The sequence below is a fragment of the Esox lucius genome, chromosome 24 (assembly GCF_011004845.1).
Source record: "Esox lucius isolate fEsoLuc1 chromosome 24, fEsoLuc1.pri, whole genome shotgun sequence".
Classification (NCBI taxonomy): Eukaryota; Metazoa; Chordata; class Actinopteri; order Esociformes; family Esocidae; genus Esox; species Esox lucius.
Genome location: NC_047592.1, coordinates 6,216,369 through 6,232,031, shown reverse-complemented (window position 1 = coordinate 6,232,031; position 15,663 = coordinate 6,216,369). Strand labels below are relative to the sequence as shown.

The following is a 15,663-nucleotide window of genomic DNA, read 5'->3' as shown; positions in this document are numbered from 1 at the left end:
CCGTCTGGCCAAACGAATTAATCGGGAAAGTAGGGCCTCGGTCAGGGAGGGGACCTCGAACCCAATGGCCACTCCAACCGAGTGTCAGAGTTTCTCTGCTGAGATGGGAGAACCTGCCAGTAGGAGAACCCACCCCGCAGAACTCCATCAATCAGGCCTTTATGGTAGAGTGGCCATAAAGGCCTGAGTTAAAGGAGTATCCGTGCTGCCTGAAGGACTCTGAGAGCATGAAGAAAAAGAACACTGAATACTTTCCTAAGGCACATTGTGTATGTATGTGTGTGTGTGTGTATATATATATATACACACACACACACACACAAATATATACATACATGATATTATTATGGTACCATAATATTCTATTTAATAATAACAATTCAGCTGGCCCTTTCATACAAAGCAACTAAGTAATGCATGCAAACCTTTTTAAGTATCTAACCAACAACATTAGCATTGCCAGCGCTGTGCTCTATAAGCTGAGACGAGCAGTGAAGCAATGTTCTGCTGAGGTTCGAGAAGAGCTAAACGTGGCAGCGTTAGCACATTGCCATCAGGGAGTTCACTGAGAGCATCACACACCTGTTCTCCACATCTCTATTCACTGTCAGCTCCATCATTTTGTGCAGCTCGTAGCGTGGGGCAACCAGTTTATTTTAGCATCTCAGAGTCTCACCTTCAGTCAGTCTCAACGTCTCTCATTCTGGTAATTCTCCAGTCCATTCTGAACCTAACTCCGCAGGACCTCCAATACATTCCCCAGTCTGATATCTTTCTTCTCCTCTGTGTGTATCTCGACCTCTCAGCTCTTCTCCTCTGTGTGTATCTCGACCTCTCAGCTCTTCTCCTCTGTGTGTATCTCGACCTCTCAGCTCTTCTCCTCTGTGTGTATCTCGACCTCTCAGCTCTTCTCCTCTGTGTGTATCTCGACCTCTCAGCTCTTCTCCTCTGTGTGTATCTCGACCTCTCAGCTCTTCTCCTCTGTGTGTATCTCGACCTCTCAGCTCTTCTCCTCTGTGTGTATCTCGACCTCTCAGCTCTTCTCCTCTGTGTGTATCTCGACCTCTCAGCCCTTCTCCTCTGTGTGTATCTCGACCTCTCAGCTCTTCTCCTCTGTGTGTATCTCGACCTCTCAGCTCTTCTCCTCTGTGTGTATCTCGACCTCTCAGCCCTTCTCCTCTGTGTGTATCTCGACCTCTCAGCTCTTCTCCTCTGTGTGTATCTCGACCTCTCAGCTCTTCTCCTCTGTGTGTATCTCGACCTCTCAGCTCTTCTCCTCTTTGGCGCTACGGCCCGTCTTGCTCAGTACAGAGTTAAGTTCGTTGAGTAGACTGGGGGGCATTAAAGCCCTGTCTCTCCCCAGCCCAGGCCTCCGGTTGGGGCTCTTAAAGACACTCCGCTGGGGCTCGACGCCCGGGGACGGGCTGTGCAGGGCCTGGATCGCCCCGGCAGAGGCTCTTCTCTGAACAGTCTCACGGGGCAACAGGCGTTCTTTCTTTTTCAAGCAGTCAGCCACCAGGGCTGACTTGCGCTGGAGACCGCCGGTGTCTTCGCTGGCCCTTGTTTTCATATCTCCGATGTTCAGGGAGATCTTTTCAACTGACTGCAACAGGAGGGAGAGATAGAGAAAGGGTTAACCTCTTGATCGTGATAATTAATCTCTGGCCTCCTGATGTGATAATCTCTTGTTTGCAATGGTTCAAGGTCTGTACAGTTATTAACACAGCAAATAGAAAGGTGTACTACAGTCGCTGTATAGGTGTATTTGCTTTGTTCACTTCTTGAAGCTAATTGACGGTAAAGATATAATAGGGAGACTTACATATTTGCGTTTAGTGTTCTGTGGACTCTGAGGGGCTGCTGAGACTCTTGCGTGAACTGTGGATCTTCCCTCATCTCTGTTCTTTGAACAGAAGCCTCCTCCATGCTGAAGACATTAACACCCACATAGGTCAACACATTGTACTACTGGACGTCTAATTGGCATGCTAAACACATTTTTGCAAATTTTCGCAAAAACTTGACCACACAAATGTATGGAAATGCGTTTATTTATTTATTTTTTACCAGGAATCTATTTGGAGAAAACGTATAGGTTTCAGATGAAAAAGAAAATACTGGAAACACACGGTTTTGGAAATAAGTAAATTACAAGAGCAGTATGCTTCTTTCATAAAATAGCAATTTCCCCAACTCTGTATGAAATGCTAAACTTTCACTTTCATCTGGCAGTTTTAAAAGGCTGTAAAAATTCCATATGCTGTTATAGAAAATACATGTTAGCGCCATTTAGACGTTAATATGACTCTACATAATTTCGTGCATGAACCAGAATTGAGCCGTGTAGATTATTCTGCAAGCAGCATTTCCTATTCGAGAGTTGGTCCGTGCCGGGGGGCAAATAAATCAATAGGCAAATATCACAGGCAATCACAACCCTGGTGGAAAACACTGTGAAACACCATCGGTCCACTATTACTTTTTCTGAAATCCCAATTCAAAATTGCACATAACAATTTCATGTGTTGCATTTCTGAAACCCTACTACCAGTGTCCCCTGTTCCATGGTCTCTGACACCATTGGGGAATAAGAGTTTTGTCAGCAATAGCAGTCAGCGGTGCGGCCGTCCCTTCTGAAACTGGCCTGGGTATACTTTCCACAGAATTGATGGTGAGCCAGCGGCTAGCACTAGCGCGTCCGGAAATATAACAACTTGTTCACTTCCTGGTTACAGGCTGACCTGAGAACCCATTCCTCTTCTTTCACATCCTTACTTCCAACTGTGCTCGTACCTGTCGGAGCCTAGCTCACTCACTCACTCCCTCTCCTCAAACACCAACAACAAAAACAAAAAAAAAAACACACGAGACATTCTGCACCAGTTGCCATGGAAACAATTTCCGAAAGCCAAATGCCTGCTAACAGGTAAAAGGACGGGGAGAGGATTGAAGTGTTTTCTTTTTCTCTCCCTCACTTTAGTCCTCTCTCTCTTGCTCTGCCCTTCCCACAAGTCTGGTGGAAGCCGCCAATCCCACTACTTAGCAGCTTTGGGAGAAGTATAATATTTTTAGCCTGCTTGGTCTGCTATAGATTTAGTTGTTTGGGGTTGACTCCAAGAGCTGAAAGCTTCTAGAAAGGGCAGGCGAAAGTCAGTGTTTCTCGCACTGGAGCACACATACCCTTGAGAGAAGAATACAAATAGCCAACGCTCCGGCCAAATATTGCCTTCCCGTTTAGATCAATATTCCTCTGAGAATTGTTGGCGCTTTCTCTGCTGTGCCTAAAGTAATTGACTAAAGAGGAGGTCTGAACTGTGATGAACTATAAACACAAGGGATGATAGTAATGTAATGAGATCACTATGCACAAACAGCGCGGCGGCAAACTGATGTCAACTAGTCTATCCATGAGGTCACAAACTGTGTTTCAGAATCATTTGAGGAAAGACCTCTGGTCCGATCTAGGATCTCAGGTTAGGTCTTTGGTTTAGGATAAGGGAACACAATAGCAGTTGACTGTGTGTCTGTGTCACTTACAAAGCTACCGTTTTCTCACAGTAATGACAACAGTCTATTCTTTATTAGAAAATCTTACTCCGTCTGTAAAGAATAAAATAAAAAAAAGACTTCCAAAGCCGCCCTGGGAAGAATACCAAGAAACAGAGAGGAAGTTGTGAGAGAGGCAGAGTGAGGAAACGAGAGAGAGAGAGAACAATATAAGAAGAGACAGAGAGTGATATTCTCTCGCTCATCTGAAACATCTGTAACTTCTCTCCCAGTGTTTGCTTCTCTTTGCATTATTTATGCCGTCTGGTTGCTGTGTCAGCCACTGACGGTAACAATGCTTAACTGTATCTCCGGGCTAAGCACTCTGCTGCACTGCTCGCCAATGTGATTGTTACAGTCTCCTGAGCCTATTCCAGGGGGCTAAGAGACATTCCACATAATGTGATTTATGTTATCACAGAGTGATCTCGAAAAACTTCACAGCACACTTTCCCGTTATTTATCTAGTTTTGTAACCCCCCCCCCATTTAGGGTAACAATGGAAATGGGGAATTATGATTTGGGGGGGGAGTAAATGTGATTTATTGTGTTGCTCGTTTACAGATGCAGTTTACCCTGAGTGGTAATCAAACTATTTTTCATTGGAATACGAAAGGTGAAAGAAGAAAACGGCAATGCATTCTCAGGGTGTATCATTGTCATTTGTTCCGGAATGATTTTGTTTTCATACTCTAGGTGGAAAGAAACCATATAATGAAACCACATCCTAGCATTAAACTCATACATTACGTGTATCTTGAGTGATCATTCTACACCAGAAGGGCTTATATTACAGCGTTTCAAAATGAATTCACTGTGTTGAAATGACCTTAAACACAGTGAAAAACTGCCGGCTGAACACGCCCTTTCAAATGAGAAAAAAAAGAAAATGTGTCCCAATCGTCCAATAAGAGTCAACATACCTTCATTGTGATGATGTCGTTTACCCATCCTATCTGAGACTCCTTTCCTTCACAGCAGAAATGCCTGGGGGTCATAAAATGACATTTGAAACATACTGTTATACCTCAGATATACGGCATCTTCATCCTAACTTCCGTTTCCCTCCGAAAGGTGGATGCGTGAAACCCCACTCAGGCGTCCTGTCAGAAACTGCTGTGGTCTGGAATGGCAGACCTTTGGTTTTCATACTTTTAAAAAGCAGGACTCAAGCAGTTCATCCAACTTTCAACCCATTAAGACGTCGTTCGGTCTTTGAACTGTGAAATACGATTGATCTCAACCTGAATCTGGGGGCAACCTCTACCTTGGGATAAAAGTGTAATAAAGTAAAGAGATACTTAAAAAAACAATAAAATGTCTCACTTATCCGGCCCTCGACACTTCAGCACACAAGAGGTTGAGGGCAAAATACGTCCTTCATTTTTAACAGTGAAAAATATCGGATTTATCTGCGGGAGACGTCGTTCCGTCTCAACCTCTTGTTTTTCCCCCGTCAACCTCTGATTCAAAAATAGAATGAAAGAGGAGGGCGAAGGTATTGAATTATTGCATTTCAGAACAAGTAAAAGGCACTCACCACTGCAGTTTGTCTGAGTAGACCGTGAAGCCCCAGCTATTAAGGGAAAAAGAGAAGATGCCTTAAACTTTGTTTTTTCCGGCAACGAGTGACCCACACTCCGGTGAAAAGTTGCCACAGCAAACTCCCGAACTCGGCGACCACGAAAGAACACAGAGTGAAGGTTCGGTTGGACAAACATGACACTTGGTGACCGAAACAGCTGTGACTTCCAAACCACTTTCGTAACTCTTTCGATTAGCATGTATGTTAATGTATGTTAATGTTTATGCATATTAGAGTGAGCGCAACTATATGTACCGCATGTACATATGTACAATATGTTCAGAGGACAGATGCAACACGACCGTTCGTTTTCTAAAACCTGTTAACGCGCGCGCAGGTAGGCCCACGGCCATCAGGTTATTTCAGTAATGAGTACAGCTGCTTAATCAGCGATCCAGCTCCTTAATCTTTCCCAGTATCCAGACCCCCTGGATGGAGACATAGATGAAGTGGGGGATGGGGAGTGCTGAGAGCAGAGAAAGGGGGTGGGATGTGAATTTGGCTAGGTAAAGGAGGAAAAGGCCGGCCTCCACCTCTCTCCGAAATCCCCGCTGGTGAAGAGAGGAACGGAATGGACAAACCAAAGAGATGAGAAGAGAGAGCCTGAAGCCTATCTAAACCCTGGCTGGCTAACCCGGCCTCGCTGACCCCCTCCACGCCCCTTCTCAGGCAGACCCAGTCTTAATGATGTGTCTTAGATCCCCTCACCTCCTGTCTCCATGACTCCCGCAGCCTCTCTATCTTTTATTTATTTATTTCTCTCTCATTCGTACTCCTTCTGGATTTTTCTCCGTTCCTTCCTGTGCCTGTCTGCCGTCCGTTTTCACCGTCTTTCGCTGTTTTTTTTTTTGGCTCGCTTGTCTCACTTCTGCTTCCTCTTCCTCTGCATCTTCCTCGCTCACTCTCTGCGTCACTCCCCCTTTCACAAGACCATCACTAGCAATCCTTTTATTTTCTCTTATCCCCAATTGTCCCCTTCGGTAGTGAAAACATATACAATATACATAGCACATTCATTTTTCATGCTTCCCCACCGACTCTAATTCTGACACAGAGAAAATTATGAGAAATTATAATTGGGTAATATGAAACATTGCGTTGGTTTGGGCCTGTCCCCCATCTCCTTCTGCCAACAAAAAACACAGCTGGCTTGACATCAGTCATAAATTACGATAATACAACATTATTAAAATAACCCAAAGTGGCAGCAATATTTCCCAATTCTGAGGAAGCAGACCGATAATTTGTATTTGTTAAAACGTAATTACATTTAATCAATTGTGTTATTGTGAAAAATAAGGCGGAGCTGGGAGTGGTTTAAGTATCCGTGGTGCGGAGAGATCGTTACAAGTCCTCTGGATTAGAAACACACCCCGCGAGACAATGACATCACAGAGGAAGAAAGGCGCTAATGAACAAATAATCATTTATCCACCATAATAACAGTTTTTGGAAATAATGATTTTACTTTCAGGCCAGAAAACAACACCACCAAAAGACAGATCAAAGGCAATAAAAAAACAAAGCTCCCAGCTTATTCTGGAGTACAGCGCCGTTCCTACCCTCCAGTCCAACACCCGGCAGCCATAGATGTCTTCATCAGGAGGATGCACCCAACTGTCAGAGCTTTCTAATTCATCTCTCCTTCAGCTAGCTGGCTAATCTTATTACCTTTGTCTTCAATTTACACTGTACACCGTGTACATATTACTGTCCATATTTATACAAAATGTGCTGCCTTATTTTATGGGGGAATTAACTATTTTACATATTTCACGCAATTATTTAACAGTTTAAATCGTATTTATTTTTATGTGTGAGGAAGGTGAGGATACCATTACAGAATAGGGTTAGGGGGTTAGGATAGGGTTAGGGGGTTAGGGTTAGGATAGGGTTAGGATAGGGTTAGGATAGAGTTATGGGGTTAGGGTTAGGATAGGGTTAGGGGGTTAGGATAGGGTTAGGAGGTTAGGATAGGGTTAGGAGGTTAGGATAGGGTTAGGATAGGGTTCGGAGGTTAGGATAGGGTTAGGGGGTTAGGATAGGGTTAGGGGGTTAGGATAGGGTTAGGAGGTTAGGATAGGGTTAGGATAGGGTTAGGGGGTTAGGATAGGGTTAGGGGGTTAGGATAGGGTTAGGGGGTTAGGTTAGGGTTAGGAGGTTAGGATAGGGTTAGGGGGTTAGGATAGGGTTAGGGGGTTAGGATAGGGTTAGGGGGTTAGGATAGGGTTAGGAGGTTAGGATAGGGTTAGGAGGTTAGGATAGGGTTAGGGGGTTAGGATAGGGTTAGGAGGTTAGGATAGGGTTAGGAGGTTAGGATAGGGTTAGGGGGTTAGGATAGGGTTAGGGGGTTAGGTTAGGGTTAGGAGGTTAGGATAGGGTTAGGGGGTTAGGATAGGGTTAGGGGGTTAGGATAGGGTTAGGGGGTTAGGATAGGGTTAGGAGGTTAGGATAGGGTTAGGATTGGGTTAGGATAGGGTTAGGGGGTTAGGATAGGGTTAGGAGGTTAGGATAGGGTTAGGAGGTTAGGATAGGGTTAGGGGGTTAGGATAGGGTTAGGAGGTTAGGATAGGGTTAGGAGGTTAGGATAGGGTTAGGATAGGGTTCGGAGGTTAGGATAGGGTTAGGGAGTTAGGATAGGGTTAGGAGGTTAGGATAGGGTTAGGATAGGGTTAGGGGGTTAGGATAGGGTTAGGGGGTTAGGATAGGGTTAGGAGGTTAGGATAGGGTTAGGATAGGGTTAGGGGGTTAGGATAGGGTTAGGGGGTTAGGATAGGGTTAGGGGGTTAGGTTAGGGTTAGGAGGTTAGGATAGGGTTAGGGGGTTAGGATAGGGTTAGGGGGTTAGGATAGGGTTAGGGGGTTAGGATAGGGTTAGGAGGTTAGGATAGGGTTAGGAGGTTAGGATAGGGTTAGGGGGTTAGGATAGGGTTAGGAGGTTAGGATAGGGTTAGGAGGTTAGGATAGGGTTAGGGGGTTAGGATAGGGTTAGGGGGTTAGGATAGGGTTAGGGGGTTAGGATAGGGTTAGGAGGTTAGGATAGGGTTAGGATAGGGTTAGGATAGGGTTAGGGGGTTAGGGGGTTAGGATAGGGTTAGGAGGTTAGGATAGGGTTAGGAGGTTAGGATAGGGTTAGGGGGTTAGGATAGGGTTAGGAGGTTAGGATAGGGTTAGGAGGTTAGGATAGGGTTAGGATAGGGTTCGGAGGTTAGGATAGGGTTAGGGAGTTAGGATAGGGTTAGGAGGTTAGGATAGGGTTAGGAGGTTAGGATAGGGTTAGGATAGGGTTAGGAGGTTAGGATAGGGTTAGGAGGTTAGGATAGGGTTAGGATAGGGTTCGGAGGTTAGGATAGGGTTAGGGGGTTAGGATAGGGTTAGGAGGTTAGGATAGGGTTAGGATAGGGTTAGGGGGTTAGGATAGGGTTAGGGGGTTAGGATAGGGTTAGGGGGTTAGGATAGGGTTAGGGGGTTAGGTTAGGGTTAGGAGGTTAGGATAGGGTTAGGGGGTTAGGATAGGGTTAGGGGGTTAGGATAGGGTTAGGGGGTTAGGATAGGGTTAGGGGGTTAGGATAGGGTTAGGGGGTTAGGGGGTTAGGTTAGGGTTAGGAGGTTAGGATAGGGTTAGGGGGTTAGGATAGGGTTAGGGGGTTAGGATAGGGTTAGGGGGTTAGGATAGGGTTAGGAGGTTAGGATAGGGTTAGGATAGGGTTAGGGGGTTAGGGGGTTAGGATAGGGTTAGGAGGTTAGGATAGGGTTAGGGTTAGGGTTAGGATAGGGTTAGGGGGTTAGGGGGTTAGGTTAGGGTTAGGAGGTTAGGATAGGGTTAGGGGGTTAGGATAGGGTTCGGAGGTTAGGATAGGGTTAGGGGGTTAGGATAGGGTTAGGAGGTTAGGATAGGGTTAGGGGGTTAGGATAGGGTTAGGAGGTTAGGATAGGGTTAGGATAGGGTTAGGGGGTTAGGGGGTTAGGTTAGGGTTAGGAGGTTAGGATAGGGTTAGGGGGTTAGGATAGGGTTAGGGGGTTAGGATAGGGTTAGGGGGTTAGGATAGGGTTAGGATAGGGTTAGGGGGTTAGGGTCGGGGGGTTAGGTGTGAGGACAGGGTAAAGGTTAGGGTTAGGACAGGGTTATGGGGTTAGGGTCTGGGGTTAGGTTAAAGAAAGGGTAAAGGAATATGGTTGAGGTTAAGCTTCCAGGCCAGTAAAGCCTCATTATCTTGCCTCTCCCTCAAGTATGATTATTCATGAGGTTCGAGTAATGACACACAAGATGAGATTTCTCAGTGTCACAGATACTTACCTGGTGGGCGGTTTGAGCTTCCTCTTCAGGCCCAGGTAACACTTAACAAACTTCAAGGAGATCTCCCTCTCTGGCTTAGTGCTCTAGAAGACATGGAAGGTAAAGGGCAGTGGACAATGACACCACCAGTGACAGGTCCAACCCACCCAAATAACCCCACAGCCTTCTGCAAAGGAGTAAAACAGACGGGTCGGCCAAACTCATGGCGCCCAGAAACCATCATCACCTGAAAATAATTGACACTACTCCACTGCCTGACGTCAATGTCAGGTCAGACATATAACTGCTACTTATGGCCACACACTTACACACACACACACACACACACACACACAAAAAGAAACGCCTCAGAAAATCAATTAAATTTCCGCTACACTGCAAATTTCCACCTTCTTCGCACGATAATTAGCCACATTGTGGAGCAGCCTGATATACCACTAATTAAGGAAAGAACAGCCTTCATTTAAAGTCCCCTCCCTCCATAACTCCTTCCAATCTCTCTGTGCCTCAACCTCCAGCCGTTATTGAATCATCTTCACACTTCTTTACAGGCCGCAGCCCAACTGGAGCATGGCGCTCAGGGAGAACGGCCCCATGGGAGTCTGATCCCTGAGCGGAGACACTCCACCTATTCTGACGCCTTCTAGTTCCAGTGCTATAACGCTAAGACTGGGGGGATTCACAGTAAAACACTTCATTGTCTGAGTGATGTGTGTGCGTGTTTGTGCGTTTGTGTGTGTGTGTGTGTGTTTGTGTGCGCTACGGAGAACAAATGAAGGCAGAAGAACAAAGTGCCCCATTTTGGATTGCAGATACACATTGTGTATAAACAGTGTATAATTGGCAAACAAACACAAACACAGATGCAAATAACCACTAGCAAATACACACACACACACACAAACAAAAACAAACAAACAAACGCACACAACTTACTTTAATTTCTTTGTACAGTAGCAGCTTCTCATCTCGGAGGATGACGTATCTGTCTTGGAATTTATGGCCAGAAAGCAGCTTGGAGGACCCATCACTGAACTTCACCTGTTCCCCTCTGATCAACTGCTTCTGCTTGTTCCCTGAAGGATGAACACAACGGCGAAGGACTCAGCATTTCTCCTTCACCCCTCGAGAGTATGACAAATGCCAGGGACTCATCGCAATTCTGAATGCACATTTTGGCCTTTCTAGTTCAAACATTATTAGAAATTTCCCAGTAATTGTTGTGCAGAACTTCAATTCATTAATCTATTAAGCTATACCCAAAAGTAATGGAAAAACATGTTTGCTAATATAAAAACTTTGAAACCATTGAAGGGGGGCAATGGCATCCACCAAGGTCTTTAGCACTGTGTGGAACTCTCAATAAAGAACCTGTTTTCATAGAAAAATAAGCTTTTTAGTTCAATCAATACCTTTGTCAGTGTGAAATGCTGGTGTACAAGAGCTGATTTGACACCCCAGCTATTTCGAGCACAGTGTTTCTTTCAGACATTATGGATCCACAGTAAATGCGTGCTATACCTGTAGGAGCATCAGCCATTTTGTCTTCCCCAAACTTCTTGATTACCAGGAAGGCAGAGCTGGGGTCATCCAGACTGCTCCATTCCAGTACTTGCTCCAGAACTTTCTCTTTGTGGTGCAACGGACGTTCTGTGCCCAAGACAAAACAAATCAATTTCTCTTTGCGAATGAGTTCTTTGTGTCTGCAAGACAGTCTTCTGACAAGTCAGGGTGTTTTTGGCTGCAGGTCCAAACCGGTTGTCTGTTAGTCAGTTGAGCCTGGGAGACAGTGAGTAGGCTCTGCGAAATACCTCAAGACTGAAAAACCATTGTTACTCTACGACGGGGCCGTCGAGCTAGGCAACAGCCTTCACTGTCAGGCACCGCCATTGGCCGAAAGGAATGAGGCTACGCTGCCTGTGAGCTGCTGTGTCCAATGGCTGTGACCAATGGTTTCGTCCAATGGCTGTGTCCAACCTCAAAAGCTGCCAAGGTTCCAGCAACAGAGGCTGACTAGGGTTTATTCAATTTTGTGAATGGAAATAACGAGGGAAATTAACTTGATTTCGGGGTAGCAGGTAAATCGTTTCATTGGCACCATGTAGACGGCAAAGCAAATCAACACAAAGTGGAGCTGAAATTTAAAAGGCTTTTCTCATCATGTCTTTTGCATTTCTTGGGTTTGAATATCCCCCAAAAATACAGTCCAATTTTGACGCATCAGACCACTCACATCAAGTCTAATTAGTTTTCCCTCCCATTTCCCGAAACAGCACACTGCCACGAAGAACGAACGTTTAAGGCTTATCGGCGGCAAATGTTGTTCAAAGTGGCTAGAGATGATATTGTAGTGAAAGAAAACGAGCCTATCCCACTGAAAAGAAATGCCAGGCCTACTGAAAATATTATAGGATGAATCATGACAGGAGCTTGGGCTGCCTTTCAATCAGTTGCAACTTGCATCCCATTTAATAAGCAAGGAAACAGACACCTGTCAGATCATTCTTTCCACATATGCTGATTAAAGAGATTAATTCAGGCATATAGGTTACCTTTAGAAAACTTTATGACTGGACGGAGAGAATTACCCAACTTATACACGCACATAAAGGACCTATCCATCAAAGCCACCCACAGTAGATCTCACCCAGACAAATGAAAATTAAATGTCTACTTTTCCATGTATTAAAAACATTTTCCTCAACAAATCCTTTCTGTTGGAAAAGCCTATAAAAACATGTTTATACAGGATGAAGCCAAATCACAGCAGCAAAATATATACATTGATAATGACCTCATCTCACCCCCTTGACCTCCACCATATCTCACCCCCTAACCTACACATCTCACCCCCTTGACCTACACCATATCTCACCCCCTTGACCTCCACCACATCTCACCCCCTTGACCTCCACCATATTTCACCCCCTAACCTACACCATATCTCACCCCCTTGACCTACACCATATCTCACCCCCTTGACCTCCACCATATCTCACCCCCTAACCTACACCACATCTCACCCTCTTGACCTCCACCATATCTCACCCCCTAACCTACACATCTCACCCCCTTGACCTCAACCACATCTCACCCCCTTGACCTCCACCACATCTCACCCCCTTGACCTCCACCACATCTCACCCCCTTGACCTCCACCACATCTCACCCCCTTGACCTCCACCGCATCTCACTTTCTTGACCTCCACCATATCTCACCCCCTTGACCTCCACCACATCTCTCTTGGCTCCACCCGCTAGCCTCTACTGCTCATAATAATGGAAAATGGACATGCACGTCTGAGTTATGCTACAATAATAAAAGTAAATAGCACAAGTTTCAACATGCAATTCAAAATGACGATAATTTTCATGCAAATTTGAAACATTTATCCTCACAGTTTGCCATGTGTTTTCACAGTCCGTACTGATGTGGTTCAGCTTTATGTGTCCCTGAAACTATTGGAATCTTCATGTCACCGAATTAAATTGTCTAAATAGCCATCAGGAAATGAAATCCCCGCACGAAAAAAAATCTATCTTTAATAGTTTTTCTTTCCTCCACCAGAATTATAATTGTGTAGTTAAAATGTGCAATTATCCTCTGCAAATCTGAACATGATTAGAAAACACACTCATGTGCAAAATAGGCCTATTATCTCGCCCTAATTTGTGCATGGACTAATATGGTACACGCTATGAGCTAAAAATCACTAGTACCCCACCCTGTATACCCCCCCCCCATTCCCGTTCTACAGCACCAATCTCCGCACATCCTGTTAATAGTTTTTCATATCCGAGGGAAACAAAAAATATCCCAGGTGTGTAACTTATTTATGAGAGAATGGTTTATCTTGGCTTTGGGAGTCTCAGGCCAACGAAATGAGCTGCTCATCCTCCAATCCAAATATTCCCCTCCCTTTTCCCAATTCGGCAGCGATAACACTACGAATCAAAGCTAGCCCCCCAAATTGATAATTAGTTTAATTTCTTTCCCCCTTCCTGAATTGGTCATGAATAGTCACAACAGCAGTTTTAGAACAGATAAGCCATGTACAATCTCTGTACACAAACCCCAACAACCTAGTATCCCTCTGTACTAACCATAAGTCGCTTCTGCATAGTAAATACTGTATATACTAGATATATATTCCCTGTGTTACTATTTTTTGGTATTATGTCATTTTTGTTGTTATTGCCTATTTAAAAAAAAATCTTAAACGTTTCACTGTCAGTGTATGCAGACAGGAGGTGTAGCAATATGAGGTTTTAGCTGCAGTTGTGTCAAATTGTAGTTAGGGATACCCTTGGTCTTTTCAATGCTTTTTCTGCCTATGTGCATTCCAACTTGCTAGGTTCCAAATTGCTGACACCCTTCAAATCAATGAGTGCTCAGGAATTTTAAAGCCAGTTATCGCAGAATCATCTTTTTGCATATTGAGCCGAGACAGTCCTCAGCTCCTGACTGGTTGTTAACATATAACATTGTATTTAAACGAACTGGAATGGTAAATACATCTGTTGTCTTGAGCAGGGGGAAAAGAACTGAACTGTCATCAAATATGGCTAATATAGATTGCCTAGCCCATTTTAAACCAAGGACAAATCAGTGTCAGGTCACATTTTGGGTTGAGAACGAGCGGCTACACAAACTGGTGAGCAGAACTGACAATCTGACCAAGTTATCTCTCCCACTTACCCACAGCTGTTACAGGATCAATGGCTGTGTTATTATTTGTGCTGTCATTCAAGAAGGTAAGTATGCTAAGAACAGATGACTATTTATAGCAATGACCTGGAAGCGATTGGGGTGAGCTGTCTCGCTCGAGTACACAGCAGTGACCTTTCTTCACCTTGTCGGGCTGTGCGATTACAACCAGACTCGTCGTTTTACGGGTTAGGGTTAGGAGCCGAATCCTCTGGCCACTGGACTAACCTGCCGCCGCTCTTCCCTACCGCTGAAAACAGCTGCTATATACATTATCTTATCTTTGGAGGAGAATAGCCTGAAGCCATGGGTCAGCTCCCTGGTTTATCAAGAAAATGAGATCATGCCTAATGAATGACACATGATGACAATGACGATGATTAATTAATGACCGTAGTATCATCAAAGGACGTACGCCGAGCTAATTCTTTTTCTCTGCCTCCGCGTCCACGGACACCGGGTTCATTACCGAGATACTGTCACGGCCTTATCGTGGAATCGCCGGGCCCTGAGATGAGGGAATGTGTCCCCTCGCACGCGACCTGAATGAGATCAATCTGTCAGACCGTGTCCCGGCCACAGAACAGCCATCCATCAAGGGCTGGATGTATAGAGACAGGTGACAGCTCCGTTATGAGACATGCTAGGAACCATCAATCAATCAATCAATCACATTCATTTTCTAAAGCCCTTTTTACATCAGCAGCAGTTGTAGTTCACAGATACCCAGCCTGAAACCCTACAGGGAGGAAAAAGTGAAAGCATTTAGCTCATGACGACAATATGCACAGCACTGAAAAGGGATCCAGAAATAAAGATGAAAATTCACAACCGCCTTACTCATGACCACCTGACAAACTCAGTTCCCGTGGAATGCCCGGGCGGCGACCTACCCAGTTCGCCGTTCTCGATGACCTCGAACGTAGTCCAAAGGTGGGGAGGATTCGTGACCACATTCCTCATGACCAGCGCGGACTCTGCCAGCTCGTCGGAGCGCATGGACGGAGACACCTACCGCAAACACAGCCACAAGAAGGTCGTCACACGGGAGAGGAGGCAACGCGCGGCACAGAACCAGAGCACAGCGCGCGCAGCCCCGCGTGTTGGTTATGGCCATTAGTTAATTAGCGGGGGGAATGGAGAGAAACGGTGGGCCTTTGAATCACTGTCAAAGGACCGGAAACACAGCCCCCACCCCCCCCACCCCCACCCCCACCCCCACCCATCCCCAGTTAAGTCGAGATCTCATGAACTGTTCCAAAATAATTGTGTGGAGGGGAACAGAAAGCCAAGGCCCCGCACGGCAGTGAGAGCCCCGCCGAGCAGGTTCCCTCCCCCCTCCCTCCCACGCCCCCGCACGCTGCTCCACACCTGCGGCATGACACCGTTACCTGCAGCTCACCCCTGCCGCTGATAAAACGCAATTACTCACACAATTAAATCAGACGTTTCTTTGATTAGCTGGCTTCTGGTTTATTTCCGTGGCGGTAATCCCATCAGGTTTAACCACCAACATCTCGGCCTTATT

General features: G+C 45.5%; 1 protein-coding gene across 2 annotated transcripts in view; it reads right to left on the bottom strand.

The window, feature by feature from the left end:
* Window positions 1-1,243: 1,243 nt before the first annotated feature.
* Window positions 1,244-15,663, bottom strand: part of zmp:0000000660 (arf-GAP with Rho-GAP domain, ANK repeat and PH domain-containing protein 2) — a 109,440-nt gene continuing 95,020 nt past the window's right edge. For both annotated transcript variants that reach the window (XM_029117473.2, XM_029117474.2), the window contains exons 26-33: window positions 15,029-15,146; window positions 10,949-11,077; window positions 10,364-10,503; window positions 9,428-9,510; window positions 5,087-5,122; window positions 4,470-4,533; window positions 1,823-1,927; window positions 1,244-1,603 (exon numbers count right to left, since the gene is read on the bottom strand). In XM_029117473.2, the coding sequence (XP_028973306.1) occupies window positions 1,265-1,603; window positions 1,823-1,927; window positions 4,470-4,533; window positions 5,087-5,122; window positions 9,428-9,510; window positions 10,364-10,503; window positions 10,949-11,077; window positions 15,029-15,146 (1,014 nt within the window). In that variant the 3' untranslated portion in view covers window positions 1,244-1,264. The remainder of the gene's footprint in view (window positions 1,604-1,822; window positions 1,928-4,469; window positions 4,534-5,086; window positions 5,123-9,427; window positions 9,511-10,363; window positions 10,504-10,948; window positions 11,078-15,028; window positions 15,147-15,663) is intronic.